We start from the raw sequence: 20,726 nt of genomic DNA on the forward strand, positions 1-20,726 counted from the left end.
TGAAAGGGAAAAAACGAAAAAAAGTTTGCCGAAATTTCCTCAGAATTCTCGTCGTTACCCCGCGTAAGTGACATGTGAACAACTCCTGGTACGAATGCTTACATATTTACATCCACACGTCTCGACGTCGTTACATACGCACATACTGCCAATGCCAAGAGCGAGAGCTGCCTCTCGTTGGGACTCTGGCATGGCTTTGAGAAAGGGACTCAACCAACAGGTTTCGGGGACCTGAGTTGCCGGGAGGGGCAAGTTATTATACATTGGAGTTTCACCACCCTAGTGATATGAAAAACATATTTCACGACTACTGCATATCACCGCGAATTTCGCGTTTTTCACCGAGTGTTACGCCACCTCACGTAAAACGCGTCGCGAAACTCCATTGTTTTATGACTTTTTGTATTACAACTGTGGAGCTGAATTAAATACAACTCCCTCAATACGTTACCAACAATACATAGTGAAAAAACTGTTGTAATCAACAAGTTGTGAAACTGGCTCCTATGAGTTTGTTTACTATGTACTGAGGGAATCGATGGCATCCAAAAGTCCAGGACTTCTTTGAGGAAAGGAAAGTACGTATACCCCTGTCACTATGATCATCAACTACAGAGGTGTCGACCTTATGTGTTGTCGACCCTCGGAAGTAACATGGATAAAACTAAACAAAATGGCTCTCTTGTTTTAACTCACTCTTAGACGGGACCAGATCCGGGTTTACCATATGATAACGATACATCCTATTACCACCACTATCTAGTTTTACCCGTTTCACGTGAAGTGAATTGTGAAATATGCTTTTCACTACTGTTTTTCATGTCATTTTCATTATACATGTTGACTGAAGAATTCATGTAAATTAACCTAAACATGATTTAGATATATTTATATATTTTTCAAGATAACGTATTCAAGAATTTGTATTCGACAAACGCATTCGAGCGTCACCCGAAAGGAAAGAAGTGCACCCGAAGTGCAGAGCTACCTGTTGTAGTTCTCGAGCGGCTCGACCGTACTCTAGCATTTCTGTATCTTAGTACACGTCCTAGTGCAAGAGTCGATTCCCGAACATAAGGGTACCCTCCGTGTCATCGACGCATCCACATCCACATCTGCATCTACCCCAACGTTCCGGACAGGTGCCGGGGAAGCTCGGGTCCCCGCCGGGAACGAAGGGCGATTCTAACGAGGTTGTGCTGGTTTTACAAAGGGCGATTCTAACGAGGTTGTGCTTGTTTTACAAAGGGCGATTCTAACGAGGTTGTGCTTGTTTTACAAAGGGCGATTCTAACGAGGTTGTGCTTGTTTTACAAAGGGCGATTCTAACGACGTTGTGCTTGTTTTACAAAGGGCGATTCTAACGAGGTTGTGCTTGTTTTACAAAGGGCGATTCTAACGAGGTTGTGCTTGTTTTACAAAGGGCGATTCTAACGAGATTGTGCTTATTTTACAAAGGACGATTCTAACGAGGTTGTGCTTGTTTTACAAAGGGCGATTCTAACGAGGTTGTGCTGGTTTTACAAAAAGCGATTCTAACGAGGTTGTGCTTGTTTTACTGCGATATCATGTGCAGTATTATACATCTATGTCGGCGCAGTATGAGGGGTACCCAGGAGTTTCACCACCCTAGTGATATGAAAAACACTAGTGAGAAACATATTTCACGACTACTGCACATCGTGAATATCGCCTACTTCTCGTAAAACGGGTAAAAGTCTACAGTATTCAACCAGTGTTGGAGTATATGTTCGCTTTCTTCAGCTGAGTACTGATTATAGGAGTTTATATACAAATTCGGGTAGAAGTGTACAGAAATCCGTGAGCAACCCCCTAAATTTCTTTTCACAACTTTGACAAATGTAGCCAATACTCCCCTACACTGGAGTTTCACCCGTTATACGTGAAGTGGCGTATAACTCAGTGAAAAACACGATATTCGCTGTATGCGATAGTCGTGAAATATCTTTTTTTCCATATCACGGGTGAAACTCCACTGTATTTGATTGTCACCATCGAGACTAGTAGGATCATTCCTCTCTTAGGAAGGGTTTCGGGTAGGCCCAGAGCGCCTATGTAATACGGACGCAGTAGTGATTGAATTTCATTTGTCTTGAGCATCGGACCAACTTTAAATGCCGTAAGTCAAACACACGGTGTATGTTCTATGATCATCAACGTATTATTCGAGTAGACAATGGTGACGTAGTAGTCAGGTTCGGGTTTGCTTTTTCACTAACATGGTACTTTGGCAGACTAGGTAGTGTAGTTCCTGTCTTGCAGCGTTGTGTGTTATTATTACCAAGGTATTCGTCAACTCTGGTCATGAGCTTCCCGGGAATTATCATTGCGTTATGTATGTTTGTCGTGTTTATTGCATCGTTCACTTTATTATAAAGCAGCACTCCAGCTGGTCCGAGTATGGCTGCGAACTCAGCAGCTGGTCCGAAATGAGCGGCGAGGCCCAGGTACATGTACGGAAACAAATTCCCATGTATAGTGGAGTTTCACGACCCGTTTTACGTGAAGTGGCGTAAAACTCCGCGAAAAACGCGAAATTTGAGCCTTGCAGTAGTCGTGAAATATGTTTTTCACTAGTGTTTTTCTTATCACGGGTGAAACTCCAGTATATGCATCGATGCGTTAACGTTAGTCGTATTGTTTCCCGGAATACTCATAATGTTATCATAGATTATTTATAGTAAACTGATTGTGAAATTCGTGAGTATTTCTAGAACCACCTTTCACGAGTAAAAACCAATTCCAGAAATTCCGCAATTGTTTTCCTGAACTTGAAAATTGATAGGAGTCGAATCGCGCGTGACTCTTACTTATAGACGGGTCGAGAGCTCGTATGTCCTCAGTGTTGGTTAAACATGGTATTCTCTCGGCGACTCGTGGAGGCGACTCGTAAGCTGCAGCTAAAATCGTACCTCATCTGTATCTTGCACACCAACCTCTTAGATACGCCCACTTTTCTCACCATCAGCTAGTCGCAGCAACATCATCATCATCATCACGATTCCCAACATGTGTTATACTATGTTCACGATACCAAAATTGAGAATATCTTGCTATCTTACATAATCTTGCATTTCCTCAACGCGAACCTCCCTAGTGTAAGCTTGTTCCTGCTATCCTATTACGACTTCTATGGCGGTTTCTATTCCCGATATCGAACAGCAGATAGCCGATTTGGAAGCTGAGCTGAGCCAAGGTACGATTGATATGTAACAGCGTGTAGAGTAATCTCCTTTTTTCTCAGTCGCGAGCCTATTGGAAGTGTCTGTTGATTCGGTTCAGTACGTGGATTTAGATGAACCTATTGATAGCAAGGGGAAACGGCGGAAGACCACCTCTCCTACTAAGGGACAAGACTTGGGTAAGCTGACCTGAGGTGAAGGGAGTTGTCTATGGAGTTTATGTTGATGCAATTTTACTTGATGATTATGCTGTGCTAATGTGTAATTTGGTGTTATCATAGTTGACTAGAGTTTCACGACCCGTTTTACGTGAAGTGGCGTAAAACTCGGTGAAAAACGCGATATTCGCGGTGATATGCAGTAGTCGTGAAAATATGTTTTTCATATCATTAGGGTGGTGAAACTTCAATGTAGTAGCAACTTGAATAACCGATTCCCGCGTTCATCGTTTCTCCATGCACCGCTTCTCTCCCCGCTGCGTATCATGATCATTATCAACGTCTCAGAATCACTGATCAATACCGAACTCTCACCGGCTTCTACCTCTTCCATATCTACTGCCATCGACACTTGTTGGGATCCATCACTATCACTAATATCACCACCTAAGCATCCGGATTTCTCTACTTCTCAAGCTTTTGCCGAGCTCACTCAACTCGGGCCTGGTACTATCGAGGATCCCTCTGTATACGCAATGGACCTCAGTCGCTTTTAGGTGATGTAGTAATACTATTACGGCAATTACTTGAAAATGAAGAGACTTCAGTCCTCTCGACAGAGGCGGCAGAAAAGCTATTACAAGCATCGATCTCGCGTGTGCCAGACTTTGACGGTCCCGGGCTGGCAGCGCTGATGGTCATCGCGGAAAGGAATAAGTAGTTCTTCTTGGATGAAAAAGTGTATCGGGGCGTTTAGTGTTAACTACAGGTCTACATTGGTGGCGAATCCCAAGTTGCTATCAGAAATTGCAGCTGTAGTTGTTGCACAAATCATCACATTGGGACCACTCCTACGGCCAGAGTGAGATAAGAATTCTCCATGCCATGTCGAAGTTACTCGTGTTAGGTTGATATCGACCATAGCAGGAAGCTTTGCTAGCTTGGAAGGAGCGCTAGCGCAAGCGAACCCGTCCGCGACTCCGCTCGGGCCAACTCCCCAACGACCAGGTAGTGGCGTAGGTTGGTTCCTGTCCTCTCTTGGATACTGATGTTCCCGAGGAGTGGTATGAATATATGTTCAGGCACTCCTGTATCATCGGCGCCTGTGAGCCCAACAGCTTCTGCTAGTTTATTACATACACCGACGTCTACTGCGTCCCTCACTACCGGGTTGACCTCTTCAGGAGGTCCGCTTGGAAACTCGTGGCGCAGCGGTCTTTCGAGGTGTCTGCTGGCTAATCTGGAAGATATAGAGACAACAACACTATGTCGATGCTTGTACAGTTTGGTGGTCCAAATAGCACCTCCTGCTAGTACCTCGACAGTTTCACCGAAGTTACCTGCTTCGCTCCGCCTGATTTTGGACCAAGTCAGTCACACGTTGCCGAGTGCTAGGTTGGACGCTGGGTCCGCCTTGCTGATGATCAGCGTCTTCTCAACGCCTGCTGTGGATGATGTTAGCTGCGCTGCTAAAATGGCGAAGAAAATGTGCGAGGCCCCGGATTTGAACTCGGGTCGCTTGGAGGAGATCGCGACTACTACCTGCTCGCACTGGAAGTTCAGCTATGCTGCTCGACGGAGAATTCTCCCTCTTATATGCAACCGAGTTGAATCCTCGGAGTTTTCATCGCCGAGACTGGTAGCATTGCTAGCTGCCACCTGCGCTCCGCCTCACACAGCTATGCCGGGTGGTCGGCAACACCCAAGCGGGGACGACCTGCAAGGGCTGGTCCAGAGCGCGTCCCTATTGAGGCTTTGTGCTGGGCATGCTGCTGATGCTTTGGCGTCTGTGGGGGCTGCTGGTGTGCCAGGGGGCACTGCATGGGTGGTAAAGGATGTTATAGATGTAGTACTCATGTGAAGGCGGAGCGAAGCGGCTTTTATATGTCTTTTTTAGGTTGCTAATTATGTGTCGGCTAGTTTGGAGTCTGAGAGTTGTCCAGATAAGTTGTCGGGAAGTTTATTCCTACAACACTTAGCTTCATGGTTGGAGTCTAATGTGGTGGTGCCAACTCATGGTGTTCATAGTGCTGCTATGGCACCTGGCGGAGTCTATGATCAACTATCGAGGGCTCGCTCGCTGTGGCAGGTGAGTTCACGGGGGATGGAGTCCTTCACTTATGGGGAATTTTCATAGGGATTAGCACTGTTTCATATACTGGAGGGCTTTGAGCTTACCCGAATGTGTATTGAACCTAACAGTGGTATGTATGTGTCTCAGATAATAAGGGCAGTAGCGTGTCTCCCGGAGGTAGATCAGTCGCTTGTGACTGCTCTCGCGAATATGACAGAGAAGGCTGTGAAGAACTCGGCGGCGAGGCCAGCTGACACCCAGCAGCTTGCCAAGCATTTAGCGAGGTTGCTCATCAACCGAGCGAAGGTGAGTTATCTGATGTTTTATTTTTGTTACTGTTTTCCCCTTAGGCGTCTGGTGCGATCACTGGACAGTGTATAGCTACAGCAGGAGGGGGTTCGGTGAATCTTTGGACGACCCTCACGGATCGAATCGTTAGGGGGCAAGGTGAGACGGTAGAGTTATTGATATACTTCACAATATTGTCTCAGGTCCGATATCAGTACCTGGTACGATCAGGGCCTTGATGGCGTTAGGGACTACTCATGACTCAGTAGGTTGGGAGATATTGTTGCGGGATTTTCTTGCTTCAGCTTACCAGAATAGTTCGTTTTCTCTCAAATCGCTGCTAGTTACTTGCTCATATGCTAGCTATGAGTAGAATCACGATGCGTCTCAATCATCCGCTGTACGATGTTTACCTCTCCCGTTTTCGCCATATCTCAGTTGGTCAGTAAGCGCCCTCTTACTAAGCTGGAAAAGGCATCAGATGTTGAGGAACTCGCTGAGGCCATCGCACTGGCGACTGACCCTAGGTATAGTCGAATGAGCTGCATTGGGTATTGTTGATCTGTTTGTAGGTCTAATACTTGTAAGAGACTTTTTGCTGAGAAGCGGGTGTTGTATGAGACGGATGCAAAGGCGATATTTGCAGTGTTGTCGGCGAGTGCTGTTACTGGTAGTATCTCTGGTAGCTCCACTGTGGAATATGCAATCGTACTGCTTGCTACCACTTTGAATCGATTTTCCTCTTCGCCAAGATGGATCGTAAATCTTACTGTGTGAAATGTTGTTCTTTGTCAAAGCGGCCCCTTATTCGGCAAATAGATTCCTGAATGGTATACTCCTTTGGCATAGCGGCCCTTTATTCGGCAAATAGATTCCTGAACGGTATAGTCCTTTGGCATAGCGGCCCCTTCATTCGGCAAATAGATTTCTGAATGGTATAGTCCTTTGGCATAGCGGCCCCTACTCGGCAAATAATCCCCCGATTTGACTACTCCTTGTTTCATCGTCAGCGGCGGAGCATGGCACGGGCAGCCCAGAGGCCACGTTATTACTGAGGCAGCATCGGCAACGTATATTAGACCTATCGGAGGAGGAGGTAGAGAGGGGGGTATGGAAGTCATACCCGAGGGTACATGGCTGGTGGTAGGCTCCATCATGGAAGAGGATATTGGTCTGGCTATGCTTACTGCCGAGTGATACTCCTGCATTGAATGTGCTCAAGAAGAGTATGGAAGAGGCTTTAGGGAAGGATAGGGGTGTGCCTCCTGGGATACAGAGGGTCCGAGAGGCGATGACTTTGTTGGGGTAATGGGAGGAGCTGCTGCTGGTTCTCTTACAGCAGCTTGATGAGCTGTGTGGTGGCCTCTCGAAGCGCTTGAACTCGGCTCGTGTGTACTAGGTATTCCTCCGAATCGGTGACCTGTGATTATATAGTCGACGGTGTGGTGAAAGCAGATATTGCTCTACCACAATACATGGTGAGTTAATCAAACCTGTTCTTCTTGGACTTGGTCTAGCTACTGCATTTTGACGCGCCAGAAAAATCATTTTCACTCGGGATATAGTGCTTGCCCGTCAGACCGCTATCGTCGTCGAGCCCGAGGCACTATTCAATGTTCACTCTAAGCGTTATCAGAAGACGGGATGGACTGTCCTCAGAGCCAAGGCGTTACAGCAGAAGGGATGGCAGGTACGTCTCGAGTTCGATTCCCAGATGTGACATATTTCTTCTCAGGTGATGGGACCAGTGGTACCCGAATCATTCCGTGCCGAAGATGCTTCAGTGGATTCTAAACAGCCAGGCAGTCTGGTGCAGTTCCTCAACGAACAGCTTAACGATGTGATGACGCTCTCTCACTTGACCTCGTATTTCTCTGCACTTCACGACGTTCAGTGAATCCTTTTTTAGTGCATTTGAGCGAGCTAGAAGCAACTTCTCCTATTGAGTGTACCACGTTTCACTGTTGACACCCGTACTGTAGGTACCGTACGATGCAGTAGTGACCATTGATGGAGACCAGGATCGAGAGGAATTGTCCAAGTCGGTGGGCAATATGAACCTTGGTGTTGGGATTGGCACCAAGCTTATGCCTGGCGGTCAAAGAATGAAGAGTTTAGTAATCCGGACGGGATTTTCCTATGGATGGCGATATTTGGTGAAACAGATCGTAACGAATTGTAAAATGCCTCTGGTGGCTAAGATCCTCCTTACCACCTTACGGTTGGGGACGACAGTGGATACCATAACTCTGCGGAATCTCGGCCTCACTGACAATATGACTGATGTACTCTCTGAGTTCATAATGACGTGAGTGGGAATCGATGTTATGCGGCTCTGTTCCCGTACTCGTGGCATTGTAATCCTCATTGGTAAGGTCGACTCGGGAGACTCTACAACGTACAATGTAGTGTTTAGTTGTTGACGTTTTTTAGATATGTGCTTCGGCATCCTACACTATCACTTGACTTGTCGGATAATCATCTCACGGACGTCTGCGCCCATCGTTTACTGACAGCAGTTTCTACGGGAGCTAGCGGAGCGAGAGTAAGCTCAGGTCTTCGATTAAAAGTGATAAATTTGTGTTATAGGTGAGCCTATGGCTAGGAGGGAACTGTATCAAGGATGCAGAGAAGATAGCATCGTTTGACAGCGCAGGAGTGCAGGTAAGTGAGTAGAAAAACAACGGCAGTGGGGTTCGAGCCGGGGTGCTATCATTCATCAGGGCGGCAGTGAGATTCTTGTAAAGGTGGAGGACAGTATGGACGGCGCTAATGGAGACCTCATGTCAGAGTCGCGGAGTGTGGTAACTCTCTGTGGCGACTTGTACACGCAGCAGTCTTCCATCGTCGGAGGCACTCAGCCGAGTGTTCCCTGACAAGTTTCCTATGTTATGCGTGGTGTAACATTGAGGTAGACCATGGCTGCTCTCTGTTGCGTTATTAAGTAGCACTTTATGGTCATCTCAGTACTTTTTCCTTCCCCCACTACTAATAATGATGTTCCCTGGTATGATGGCACCTCCTCCTAAGGAGTACATTGCTCCCAAGTACAAGGCACCTTTGAGGTAGGCTCGTTGTCTCCATAGAATTGAGTTGAAGTTGCTTTCGTGTCAGAGCGATTGGCTTCGTATTGTCTATCTATCTCATGATGCGCTTCGGTGACGAATTGGAAATGCCGGAGAACCCGAGGCAGTAGGAAGCTGATGAATACAGCACTGATGTGATAATTCCCGTTGCTTATATGCCCAGCAGTAAACATTGGTTTCCGTTGAAGTCATGTGTTGAGTAAGTTATCAGTGTGAGACTATTTACAAAACACTGCACGAGAGGATTAGGAGGTGAAGGAGGCAGGTCGCTCACGCGAATTTCCCGACTTGGATTCGACTTTGAGGGACGAGACGGAGTTCCTGAAGTCGATGCTATAACTGAGCTCTGAACTTTGGGCGGTCAGCAGCTTATATGTTCGTTTGTCTCCCGTGAGTCGGCAAGGTCACGATAGGATGGCCGCAAAGAAGGACTCCTTTACGAGTCGGAAGGTCAATGTGATCTGATCTCAATGAAGTATTATTTTCAGGATCTGTAGTTATTGAATATGATTGTGTTACGTGCTTGGCATTCAACACCCTTTTGAGTAACTCGATCAGCCGAGTGACATCACATCGTGGTGTTAATCGTTTAATAGCGATCTAGTGAGTTTCCCTTTTAGAGACATGGGTCGGTCACAGTAGTTGGTCCTGCTACTCGTGCTATCGATCAAAGCACCCTATCTCAGTGCGATTGTGTTTTCGGTTTGCGCAGAAATACATTCCTTGTCATCGATGTACAAAGGCTATGCTCTGTCGCTAATGAAGGCGTATTGGAGGGTCGTGAGTTTTCCGTAGGCGCCTATCGAGATTGTCGATGGGACCTGTTCTCTGTTCTCCTTGTCTGCGATTCGAGCCATGGGTGGCATAGAGAAAATGCAAGACTTGATTAGATTGGCAAGATTTGTCTTCTTCCTATTGATATAGAACACACGTTGAAGATGCCCACTCCTTGAATCGTTCTTGAATCATATCATTGATCAACGGAACCGATAACATACATTGGAACGTCGGGACTCGTAAGGTATTGTTCCATGAGAGTAGTCTAAGGCGTTGTCTCGACAATGTCAAGTTGACATGTTGCAGATCTTGTTCTTATCCCGTAATTATTCGAGGAGGTTCTCACATCATGCCCATCCGCCCGGTTGTGCGCCTACAGTCGGACTCTGACATGCCCAGGCTCATCACAATTTGCAGCGATGACGGAGACGAGGACTGCCCGTGGAATAAAAATGCCAAACGGCCAGTGGGGTCGTCTAAAAAGGATGACTCTCGCCAGGATGTAGTATAGGTTGTTATTACACCAGCATTGTATCACCGAGCTCAGATACGGCTGCGGGGAGTACGATTGAGTACTCTCTTACACAAGGCCTGCAGTGTCTTCAGGATCGATTATAGAGGTGGTATCCCAGGTTGTAGGGCGTTTTTCATGATCGATCTGTAGATGACCCGTACAACCTTTCCGAGGATTGTGCGGAAGATCCAGGGCTCGACTATTTCCTATCGCATGCTTGGGTGAGTGTTGCGGATCATTGATATGTTCCTGATGATGGGTTTTCAGACTATGTCCTCGATACAAAAGATGTTGTACTTGTTAGTGCATTTCAACCGGAAAGCCATGATTGTTGTTTCTACGGTCGCGGCTCTCATGGCAGCATCCATCAGGCTCGCAGCTCACATCTACAGATATGACGGTGTCCTCCTGTCGTTCATACCTGGGCCTGTCAATGCAGGTGTAAGGATCGCTATTTGTAGTGGTAGTAGTATCAATAGACCACTTCTTATTGTAATGATAGAGGCAAGCCTGTATAGTAATGAGAATGATGGGAAATCTATTCGCATGGCCTGTGTCTGAACTCATCTTCAACACATTTTAGTAGCCATTGAAGGGATGCTAGTGGCCCGAGCATTGCATTCAAATGACGCGGTCAATCTTGTTGCACTAGTGCTTGATCTAGATGTTTATTACTATGTTCTTTTCAGCTGATGGGATATTTCTTGGGGATGTTCTGTGGCCATTGGTTGCTGCCTACACACAACAAAACAATATTTCTCGACAAGGCCTGTATACGCCAGTGTCATGCACAACACGATGGAGTCCAAGCAGAGACTGAGATCGACTCTGGCAATATATCTTCGGTCACTTGTCATCAAACCCTATCTTCCGGGAGCCGAGTACGCTTTGAAGCGGCGGACTGCCCTGCGTGTCTCGAGATGAGGGCGGGGATAGAGAGAATTGGTGAGTATGGTCTGCACGTTCCAATCACGATTCATGAGACATATCACACTGTTGGGAGTATATGTCTCTGTGCCACTTAGGAATCGCCATTCGATTCTTTGATCATGGAATTGTAGCTTCATCGTTCACTAACATAGTGACACGATATGAACTCGATCATCGAGTTGGTATCCTCATAATGGCGTCCCCCTATTCGGGAAATAGATTCCTGGGTGGTTTCGTCTTTTGGCATAGCGGCCACCCTATTCGAAAAAATAGATTCCTAGTCCTTTGGCATAGCGGCCCCCTTATTCGGCAAATAGATTTCTGAATGGTATAGTCCTTTGACATAGGGCCCCCTATTCATTCGGCAAATAGATTCCTGAATGGTATAGTCCTTTGGCATAGCGGCCCCTCATTCGACCCCAATAGATTCCTGAATGGTATAGTCCTTTGGCATAGCGGCCCCTGATTGGACCCCAATAGATTCCTGAATGGTATTGTTGTTATTGTTATTCTTCCGGTATGTTAACCACCACATTCTAGCGTATGTCGATCATCTGAGGTTTGGTGTATATATATTATATCGATGGTGTGGTATGTCCTATTCCATATTGTTATTGTCCCTCAGGTGAATACCTACAGCATTCATCAACATTTCTGGTGATTCTCCATTCGGACTACTTCAACCGTCTATGGTGCGTTTATGAGTTCGCATGCTTCCTGGCACGTCACAAACCGAAACATATCCATATCATTTCCCCTCAAGGGGTCTGCTTGTGTCTGTTGGGACCAGTTCTGGCCATCGTCTTGAAGATTCTGAAGGGCAGCTTTATTGAAGGGGTGAGTTGTTTTAAGACTGCAAGGGTTCCGGGTGTTATTCTTTTGGATTACTGAGGTCCTTGGAGCTCTTTATGTCACGTCCCGTCATGGACGGCCTTGGAACGTATCTTCCTTATTCAGCCACAGGATTATCTCCTCTCCATCATGACGGGCCTGGTGTGGGTAGTGATCGACATGACCGCGGTGTGCGAATTGACGGATTACACCTCAAAGACTCTGAGCGAAAACATAGCGGTAATCTCAAGCACAGGGATCTTGTTTTGTCATTTTCTGGTCAAATTTCGGCAGATTCCTCTACGGTCATTTAATATTTCCGACACGCAATGTACTTTCGAGAGTGATAGGAAATATATATACGACAACATTGAGCATGACTATGGCAAGGTGATGGGTCCAGTGAGTTGTGGTGGTCCATGCAGTTCTGAGGTTTTGCAGATGACTCTGTTCGAGGGGTTTATCCGAGAACGCGTTAGTCTCGCCCTAGCAGATGCTCATCTGAGAATCCCTTGTCTTACATGCATCGCGATGTCGATACCTATGCTGTGGTTCGCACTCCAAAAGACTATGGAATGGGTGATGCTAGGCAAGGTAGTGTATCCTCTGTTCAACATGCACTATTTGTAACTCCAGATCAGTCATCCGGGAATTTTCATAGCAGCTGAGCTGCTGATGACGACGGTCTACATCAGCGTGACTTACCCGATCGCAGTGAGTCTAATGATAAGAGTCCGAAGATGCCTGAAGCATAAGTTTATTATTGCCCTCACCCTCACACTGGGAGCATGTGTAGCGCAGGTAACAGCCGTGGGAATCGAACCGGGGACCTTTGGCATGGTAGCCGCCTCTTAGATATTCGTACGTAAATGTGCCAATGCCGGGCCAAAGTGGTTCCCATTGGTCATGGCCTCTGCATTGCTCCATGCCTTCGCTGTTGCATGGTTGCATCGGAATTTGTGGCCGTCGGGTATGTCCGCTCCGATTGACAAATGTGCCCCTACTGTACACTAGATATGGTAAGGTATCTCCGTGTTTTTTTTCTTGGGATCTTGTACCAAAATGGCGTTGCCGTGCGCAACCTGAAAGAATCAAGAACATTTATTTATAGCTGAGGCTCATGCTGGCCTCTTACTGGTTGGTGAGGTGGGCTACCGGAGTCGTCGAAAGGGTTACATCGTCGAGTTTCGTCGTGTACATTTGTAGCCTGAGGTTAGCTTATTTCTCGAAGTCACTCCTGCTTCTTTGATGATGTCATGAAAGTTCTGTTCTGTTCTGCTCACCCTGTTCGCACAGGCTTGATAGAGTCTTCCTTGGCTTCGAACATGCCTATGAGTTTAGTTGCTTGTCAATGAGTTGTTCGGCGCGTGGTAGGATTATGTTCCCTCCCTCCTTGACCCAGTGTGTTGGGCTATGGTCGGTCGATGATGTACAGACTTGGTTGGAGTTCATCAACCTCAAAAGGGAATACGGGGAAGCGTTGAAGGTGGCAAAGGTAATAGAGAGGCCTTGAGACGGGTAGAAAATAGAGAAATAGTTGAGCGGTGCTATCAAGTGGAACGCGTAGTGCAGGTTTTGAAATTCAGCAATGTTGCGAAAACTCATTTTGTGTTAGCCAGAGGTATCCGTAACTACTGGGAATGAACGGTGATCACCAGTCGTGATCAGGCAGTAGCATAGTATTCGCTCCGGAATAAACACCAATTTAGTGTATTATTATTGGCTATGTAGTATTTGATATGTTTTGCCTCTTGGGCCCGGCCTCTGGGGGGCTTTTAGTGGCTGTGGCTATGCGTGACTGACGGTCAGTGCTGGAATATATGGTCGCTTCCCTCGGCTGAGCTTAGGAGTTTTCTCACTTATTACAGAGGTTTGCCTGCGAACTCGGGTAGACGTGTACAGAAACCATTGAGAATTTCCTCAGCAGTTTCAGTATATCACCAGCACATGTAGTTGACCATATGTGTATTTTGCAACACTGCTGGCCACATTTCTTGAGGTTCTCCATAAGTGGATTCCTCCGCACTGGCTGGTAAATGCGTCAAAAAGTAGTATTTGTGGAGTTTGATTGAATCGTATGTACAGGTTGACGGAGCGAAGCTCATCCGATTGACAGCGGATGTTGATGGTAACGTGTTTGGGTCGTCGGTAAGCTCGGGAGTTCGTAACCTCTTGGAAGAAGCTCTGAAGCCTCTGCTGGAGGTAGGGAGTAGTATTCGTTTCAAGACCCTCATATGCATACAGGCTCATCGTAATGGGCTGACCACGACGGGATCGTCGTCATTTCCACGTTCATTGGCTGCTAAGGGGATCTGTGATTGGAGTGTCGAAGAGGTTCAGGATTGGCTAGGGTATCTTGGGTTGAAGGAGAAGTACGGATCACAATTGAGAGCAGCTAAGGTTGGTGTGATGGGATGAGGCTGTACAGCGGTGTGGCTGTGTTCTTGGGGGGCTGGGCTCTATTCGTAGTGTCGGTTTTGGTATTGGTATTTGATCGCGCTCACGCTGAGATTAGTCTGAAATCTCACGCTGCATGCGCGTTCCTTGGAGTTAGGAATATGTCCCGATGAGCGTATACGTACCACATCAGCCTTGAGTGTTCGTATTAATGTGAAGGCGTGTATGTAGAGGTTGAGTAATATGACTTCATCAGTTTATCGTTGGGCAGGCGACCGTACGATAGGGTGCAATCCTTCCTTATAATCTACTACAGTTGGATGCGTTCTGTGTATCGGAATTGTTCTTGCGCTGATGTCGGCCGTGTGCGCGTATGTTGTTGCATGCACTCGACCGACCAACGGGCTCATTCACTGCGCCGAACGAAGGTGTACTTCCGAAGTACTACTTCGGTAACCTTCCTCGTGCATGTTTACCGATTGTATTGGGATATATAAACATCTGGGGTGTTGAAAACTAGACTGACATTAACATGAAGTTTCTTCATTTCCGCCTTGTAACACAATCAGAATTGACGATATTAGTAAATGTTGTATAGTTTTTCTATACTTCTACGCAATGCCTTTTTTTCTGGTATTTCTAACGGCCTTCGTGGACCTTATCTGTACGTTAAAGGGCTGGAGCTTCGTGGACATTATATAGTTTTTCTATACTTCTACTCAATGCTTTTTCTCTCGTATTTGTAACGGCTTTAGTGGACCCTATCGATAGGTTAAAGGGCTGGAGCTTCTCTATATGATGTCGGCGATACCAGAGAGCCCATTTCGGGAAATGGGCGTTGGTCCGGAAACTCTTGCTAGAGTGGAAGAAGCGCTGAAGAAAAAGGTGAGCGGTTTTAGAGGGTATCTCGCCGTGGGTGAGATCATTGATATGCTGTTTACCATTCGTTTTGAATATTCTGCGAACTCATCTTGAGAGTTGCTGAATTAGTAATGGTGGATTTCATTCATGTTTTGAAATCTTTTTGTGGTTTCGCGATTTTTGGAGAATATTATGTGCCTCGTGTTTTCATCAGCATTCCCGTTATGATCATTTTCTAATATGTTGGCGTATATCATTGCATTTGTATTATATAGTTGCTGCAAGGCTCCTAGAATGGATCTCTGTGGTAGATTGAAGGGTTGCAGTACTCGAGTGAAGGCCTCGAGACAGGAGTAGGAAGCCGACTCATGCTGGGGCAGTTGGACAATGGTGCTGTTAGTGGTCGAGGTAAATGACGGAGTTATAAAGCATAAATATCACGTCGTAAATGATGGAGTTATTCTAGTTGTTCCATCACGGATGACAGCAACTGTTCTATCTTCTTGTGCTCTTCCAGAGCAGTGGTATAGAATAGTCTTGTAGACTTCCTTTCTATCTATATCTGTTAGCTCTAGTGGAAGTCACTAGCTCTGTCCTGTCTTCTGAGCAGAATTGATTGTACGCTTGCAGCGCATAGGTTATGACCTGTGCACTGTTCAGTGTTGTGAGGATATGAGAACTGTTGTAAGATAGTTGTGGATACTTATTTCTTCTATTTAATCTACTCGTGTTAAGATGACTGGAACGCCTACGCACACCGAGACTGAGGACAACGACAGCTGACACTCACACTTTGATTATTTACATGACCGATTATGTTCCTTTGGAATATTTTTTTGCGTGCAGTCCGTGCTATGGTAGAACTGGCTGGATGCTTGGTTCTGACTGTTTAGTTATGTTGGAACAAGTTAGTCTGTGCGAGACCTTCGAGTTCCGGAATAACCTCCTGAGATGTGGACGAAGCCGATCGGGAAATGATGTTGTTGTTTTTGACAGTAGGTGATGGTCTTGGTTTTAGATGGGCAAACCGTAATCTCTTGCTATGGTTTACGCCGTAAGATACGGTGCGGGTATAGATACTATAGCCCAACTTTAGAGAACTCTTCGTAGACGATGTTCCTGCGTAATTTTCTGTCTTATTTCGGTTCATGTTTGCATGGGCGAATTCTGTACTTCTTGAAAGAGTATAAAGTTACCGTACTTCTTCCTCATTAATTTTTTCATCCAACATGGAGTCTCCATGCTGATTGAATAATGATCATACTCTGTCTAGGGTAGCAAGGAATTTTCACTGGATCTCGATGAGCTCCAATGTGCATTGACATGGGGTCAGGAGATCATCGATGTCATTGATCGCCTGAGGTTGGTGGTTCAGTTCACGTACTATGTCGGGCGTTGCAACATAGGTTGGCCCGCGACACTTGAGTATTCACTGCTATTATGCCTCAGCTACAATGAGCCGTCGTCATTTCGAGGTGGAGATTGCGGATCGGGATGCAGACACAGCAGTGGTAGGATGCCTTGCCTCCCCTGTGAGATGTTGATAGGGTTATCATTATAATCATGTCTAGCCCTAGTGTGATCGTCAAGGGGTTGGTAATAATCTTATATGTGGGAGAACAGCGAAATATCGCGAATCTGGCTGATTGCCAATCTGGTTGTTAAATCAATAAAGAGGAAGAAGAACCCAATTACGATCTCGAGCCAAGATGGCGTTGAATGTTCACTCACGATGGGTTGTGGTGGGACTGTTGTTCTCTGTCTGTATTGCTTCCATTCTGTGTGCTCACTGCATGGCATTTTGGGAAAACTGTGGGGGAACATTCGTCGGTCATTTGCTAGCTGCTTCTAGCTCCTAGGGGTGCTTGTAGGTACGAGATATGGGCAGCTCTACTGGTACGTTCGTGATGGTGCCGTACGCCAGAGTGGAAGCGGATGACATCGAAGATTTCCAATGTGAATTGCCTGCACGCTTGAGGTTGGGATGGCGTAAGACGCGATTGCTTTCCGGACTGGGGGTTTCCTTCTTACACATAGGGAAATGTTGATGTGCTTGAGTAGTATTCGATCAGTGTTGGAGTAGGAATATAGGTTCGCTCACTTCAGCTGAGCTCAGGAGTTTTCTATACATTGTTGGAGTAGGAATATATGTTCGCTTTCCTCACCTGAGCTCAGGAGTTTCCTATACAGTGTTGGAGTAGGAATATATGTAATCGCTTTCCTCAGCTGAGCTCAGGAGTTTCCTATACAGTGTTGGAGTAGGAATATATGTTCGCTTTCCTCACCTGAGCTCAGGAGTTTCCTATACAGTGTTGGAGTAGGAATATATGTTCGCTTTCCTCACCTGAGCTCAGGAGTTTCCTATACAGTGTTGGAGTAGGAATATATGTTCGCTTTCCTCACCTGAGCTCAGGAGTTTCCTATACAGTGTTGGAGTAGGAATATATGTTCGCTTTCCTCAGCTGAGCTCAGGAGTTTCCTATACAGTGTTGGAGTTGGAATATATGTAATCGCTTTCCTCAGCTGAGCTCAGGAGTTTCCTAAACAGTGTTGGAGTAGGAATATATGTTCGCTTTCCTCAGCTGAGCTCGGGAGTTTCCTCACTGATCGTAGGAGTTTATATATGAACTAAAGTAGAAGTGTACAGAAACTAACGAGAATTCCCCGAAGTTTTTATCGAAATCTTCATAATACCATCGTCCACACATGTAGTTGACCATGTGCATAACTTTTCACACTGTTTGCGATGATGAGCTGCCAGGAGTCGCGAGTATACTGGTTATGTACCCCGTCACTGTCGCGTTGTTGTAGGCACGGATGTTTATATATCCACCCGAGTGTGTGACGAGGATGAGGGCCTGTTGGGCATCTGCGTTGAGGTCGAGATCGGGTTTGGAGAAGATGCTGGGAAAGGTATGTGGGACAGACTGTTGACCAGTGAAGGTCGATGATTAACTTCATTGTAGTTGTGTGTAGCGTGATGGGCTGAAGTTGAGTAGTTCGCTCATTGACGTCGGTTTTGTTTTTGAACTCCCTGATATTACGAGGAGTTGCCGAGCAGCGGTGAGGTTAAATTACTGTTCAGAATGCAAGATCACACATTATTTCATCTGAGCGTTGTCTCTGCTGTTATCAGTTTTCGGTCCATTCTCTTCCGGAGAGGAAGGTGACGGAGTGTCCCTGATCGCAGGACGGGATCCAGACCGTTGTTCGGTGGTGCTCACGGATCCTCAAGTCAGCAGCGTACATTGTAAGCCTTGTTCGTGGTGGGGTGTCGAATTCACTACGTGATGTGAATTCGTGAACGAATGTATGAGGGTTGTGGTCAGGTGAGATCGTATGGTGTCCAGATGGCGAAGGAATGGTAAGGATAAGGGATTTCTCCAGCACCAATAGTAAGTGATCTTAGCACAGCTCTGTGGTAGAGTATAGTGATCAGGGACGTGGCACAGAGTTAGACCCGAGGGTGATGCCCTGGAGAGTTCTCCGTATATTATATATGCGGGGGATGTTATCAAGGTTGGCCTATGGGGATGCGTTGTCTCTTTTTACTAGCATTCGGGGAGTTGTGGTTCATCGCGTCGGCATTTCTTGGAAAAATGATCATGTTCCAAGCTCATGACCGGAGTGATGACTAAGCTGTGGTTGGTATGACTCCGTGTTAGGCGGGTGAGGTTGCTTTCGTACTGTTCGATCGGCTCGCATGGTCTGGTGTGCCAGTGGATGTGGCGGATGGTCGAGGGGAAGGTCTGGGTGACGCTAGTGCTGCAAGCTCGTTGGTGAGATGCCCTCGAAGAATTGGAAATGAATTTTGTCACATTTTAAGCAGATAGTGGTCATACCACGCCATGCGTTACAAGTGGATTGTGTTTGATTCGGAGTGAACTACTTAGGAGTTCCTAATTAGTAACTCTGAGAATTGTTAGGCGTGTTAGGGCAGCTTCGTCCACAGAATAAGACTGCTAGATGATACTCGATGCAAGATCATATCGAAATCGATGGCACGATCCTCCTCAGATGCTGGTCCCGACTCATCAGGAGTTACCTAATGCCCTTCCAGTACGGTCAAGGCATCGAGGGAGTAGTAGTAGGAGTAGGAGTAGAAGGAGGCCTGTAGCGGCTCGTAGTGGCCACCACCACCACCATCATCGTGGCCTGCCTACTAGGGGAGTTCATTCTGTGGCTACTGATCGCGATGTGTCGAGATCGGTAAGTGGATATCATGTGTAGTCTCTGTATGCATTGTCCGTCAGTTCGTCGAGGACCCTGAGAGAGATGGTGGAGCGCCCAGCATATCCCCAGCTGAAATTTTCCATGCGCGGCTTGAGATGCTGTCACTACAGCGAGAATCTCGTATGGTAAGAACCTAACGAAGTCAGGCCTATCATTTCTGCTGGGTTGAATCGACCTAGTCCAGACTGGGTCGTAGAATGAATTTCACGGAATGCGCGATCATCTAGCGGCTGGTTTGAAGATATTACTAAGAGTGTTACACAGTGCTGGTAGTTTCCTCACTTATCACAGAAGTTTACATACAAATTCGGGTAGAGGTGTGCATAAACCAACAAAAATCTCCCAAAATTTCCTCCCAGAATTCGCATAACGTCACCAACACATGTCGTCGAGCAAGCACATATTTTCCAGCACTGGTTTTACACGTGTTAACGGAAATATTCGGCGATGTTTTTATCGTAGGCTCCATCAGTGCCATCCGCGCCAAGAGAGTCCCAACTCCGGTGCCTGGTAGTAACTCTGGCTGACTGTAATGCCCTGCTTGGCACGTGGGCTGAATTCCTGTCATTCCATAAACGTGTTTGATAGTCAATTTGAAGTTATGAACTTGCGCCCGAAAAGCGTGCGCCCGACTATGTCGTGCTCGACTGTGGTATGTTGAGGAATTTCTGTTGCGCTCAGGATAGTATCCTCCGTGATTTCCCACCCACTGGTGGTAACGCTGTGGATGGAGTAAAGAGCGGGGATGAAAACCTGGGGAAGAGTTATGGAAATAGCGCTCAAGTCGACGATGAGGATGCTTGTAAAGTTTGCTATGAGAGGCCAATCGATACGGTGAGTGTACGGCTTCTCTATAGTGCGTGCCGCATGTGGAGAATATGCGTGTTCTTTTTTGGAGGTATTGATAGTGAACAACTTGTCGCAATCATAGTCTTGAAAGATCACTTTTATCACATCCCATGTTCATAGCAAGCGTTATAGTTTCAGATCGGTTCTGATTAATCTCGGGAAATAACGCGCATTTTCTACAGTTGCATCTCAAATTGATACGCACTGTTTTTCACTCTATGTCTCTATGGGGGGTGCTGCCTGGGCCGAATGGTTGAAGCATCATTTCAAAAGTTTTTCTCTCTATTAGGTTCTAGTACCTTGTGGTCACTTTGTAGTCTGTAGTGCCTGCGTGTTGAGGTTGGATGGTACTGACAAGCAGTGTCCGATCTGTCGTACTACATACCAGCTGGCGCAGAAGATTTTCAAGTAACCTTTCGATGACTCTCCTCCACTCCTGGCTCACCGAGCTCGGAAGCTATGCTTGGTCTCCTCGTTGTGGATCTACATACTTGCATGATCTTAGGCATATAGGACGTCTACTTG

The 20,726-nt window shown here is 46.5% G+C and overlaps 7 protein-coding genes across 7 annotated transcripts; all 7 read left to right on the forward strand.

Annotated features, from left to right (window-relative positions):
• Nucleotides 1-3,153: 3,153 nt before the first annotated feature.
• On the forward strand, nt 3,154-8,599 carry Pmar_PMAR019196 (hypothetical protein; the record flags this gene model as incomplete). The annotated part of the gene is made up of 23 exons (XM_002780249.1): nt 3,154-3,217; nt 3,266-3,382; nt 3,710-3,868; nt 3,970-4,078; nt 4,131-4,223; nt 4,269-4,369; nt 4,444-5,207; nt 5,259-5,450; nt 5,583-5,741; nt 5,786-5,882; nt 5,927-5,988; nt 6,162-6,250; nt 6,296-6,393; nt 6,734-6,767; nt 6,918-7,028; nt 7,123-7,201; nt 7,303-7,413; nt 7,459-7,563; nt 7,706-7,840; nt 7,889-8,031; nt 8,157-8,268; nt 8,313-8,387; nt 8,447-8,599. 23 exons carry the CDS (start codon nt 3,154-3,156, stop codon nt 8,597-8,599), a joined length of 3,162 nt encoding a protein of 1,053 aa, XP_002780295.1.
• Nucleotides 8,600-8,717: 118 nt separating this feature from the next.
• On the forward strand, nt 8,718-8,919 carry Pmar_PMAR019197 (hypothetical protein; the record flags this gene model as incomplete). The annotated part of the gene is made up of 2 exons (XM_002780250.1): nt 8,718-8,788; nt 8,838-8,919. 2 exons carry the CDS (start codon nt 8,718-8,720, stop codon nt 8,917-8,919), a joined length of 153 nt encoding a protein of 50 aa, XP_002780296.1.
• A 1,016-nt stretch (nt 8,920-9,935) lies between these two features.
• Nucleotides 9,936-13,157, forward strand: Pmar_PMAR019198 (hypothetical protein; the record flags this gene model as incomplete). The annotated part of the gene is made up of 10 exons (XM_002780251.1): nt 9,936-10,088; nt 10,134-10,206; nt 10,251-10,321; nt 10,790-11,045; nt 11,656-11,867; nt 11,988-12,101; nt 12,156-12,251; nt 12,303-12,455; nt 12,498-12,662; nt 12,717-13,157. The coding sequence occupies 10 exons, from the start codon at nt 9,936-9,938 to the stop codon at nt 12,873-12,875; spliced, it is 1,452 nt and encodes a 483-aa protein (XP_002780297.1). The 3' UTR covers nt 12,876-13,157.
• An 82-nt stretch (nt 13,158-13,239) lies between these two features.
• Pmar_PMAR019199 (hypothetical protein) lies at nt 13,240-14,279 on the forward strand (the record flags this gene model as incomplete). Its single annotated transcript, XM_002780252.1, has 3 exons — nt 13,240-13,356; nt 13,947-14,063; nt 14,202-14,279. 3 exons carry the CDS (start codon nt 13,240-13,242, stop codon nt 14,277-14,279), a joined length of 312 nt encoding a protein of 103 aa, XP_002780298.1.
• Nucleotides 14,280-15,056: 777 nt separating this feature from the next.
• On the forward strand, nt 15,057-15,476 carry Pmar_PMAR019200 (hypothetical protein; the record flags this gene model as incomplete). The annotated part of the gene is made up of 2 exons (XM_002780253.1): nt 15,057-15,143; nt 15,405-15,476. 2 exons carry the CDS (start codon nt 15,057-15,059, stop codon nt 15,474-15,476), a joined length of 159 nt encoding a protein of 52 aa, XP_002780299.1.
• Nucleotides 15,477-16,682: 1,206 nt separating this feature from the next.
• Pmar_PMAR019201 (hypothetical protein) lies at nt 16,683-18,070 on the forward strand (the record flags this gene model as incomplete). Its single annotated transcript, XM_002780254.1, has 3 exons — nt 16,683-16,715; nt 16,991-17,108; nt 17,931-18,070. 3 exons carry the CDS (start codon nt 16,683-16,685, stop codon nt 18,068-18,070), a joined length of 291 nt encoding a protein of 96 aa, XP_002780300.1.
• A 1,936-nt stretch (nt 18,071-20,006) lies between these two features.
• Pmar_PMAR019202 (conserved hypothetical protein) lies at nt 20,007-20,613 on the forward strand (the record flags this gene model as incomplete). Its single annotated transcript, XM_002780255.1, has 2 exons — nt 20,007-20,186; nt 20,491-20,613. 2 exons carry the CDS (start codon nt 20,007-20,009, stop codon nt 20,611-20,613), a joined length of 303 nt encoding a protein of 100 aa, XP_002780301.1.
• Nucleotides 20,614-20,726: the final 113 nt, after the last annotated feature.

The sequence above is a fragment of the Perkinsus marinus genome (assembly GCF_000006405.1).
Source record: "Perkinsus marinus ATCC 50983 genomic scaffold scf_1104296944428, whole genome shotgun sequence".
Lineage (NCBI taxonomy): Eukaryota > Perkinsozoa > Perkinsida > Perkinsidae > Perkinsus > Perkinsus marinus.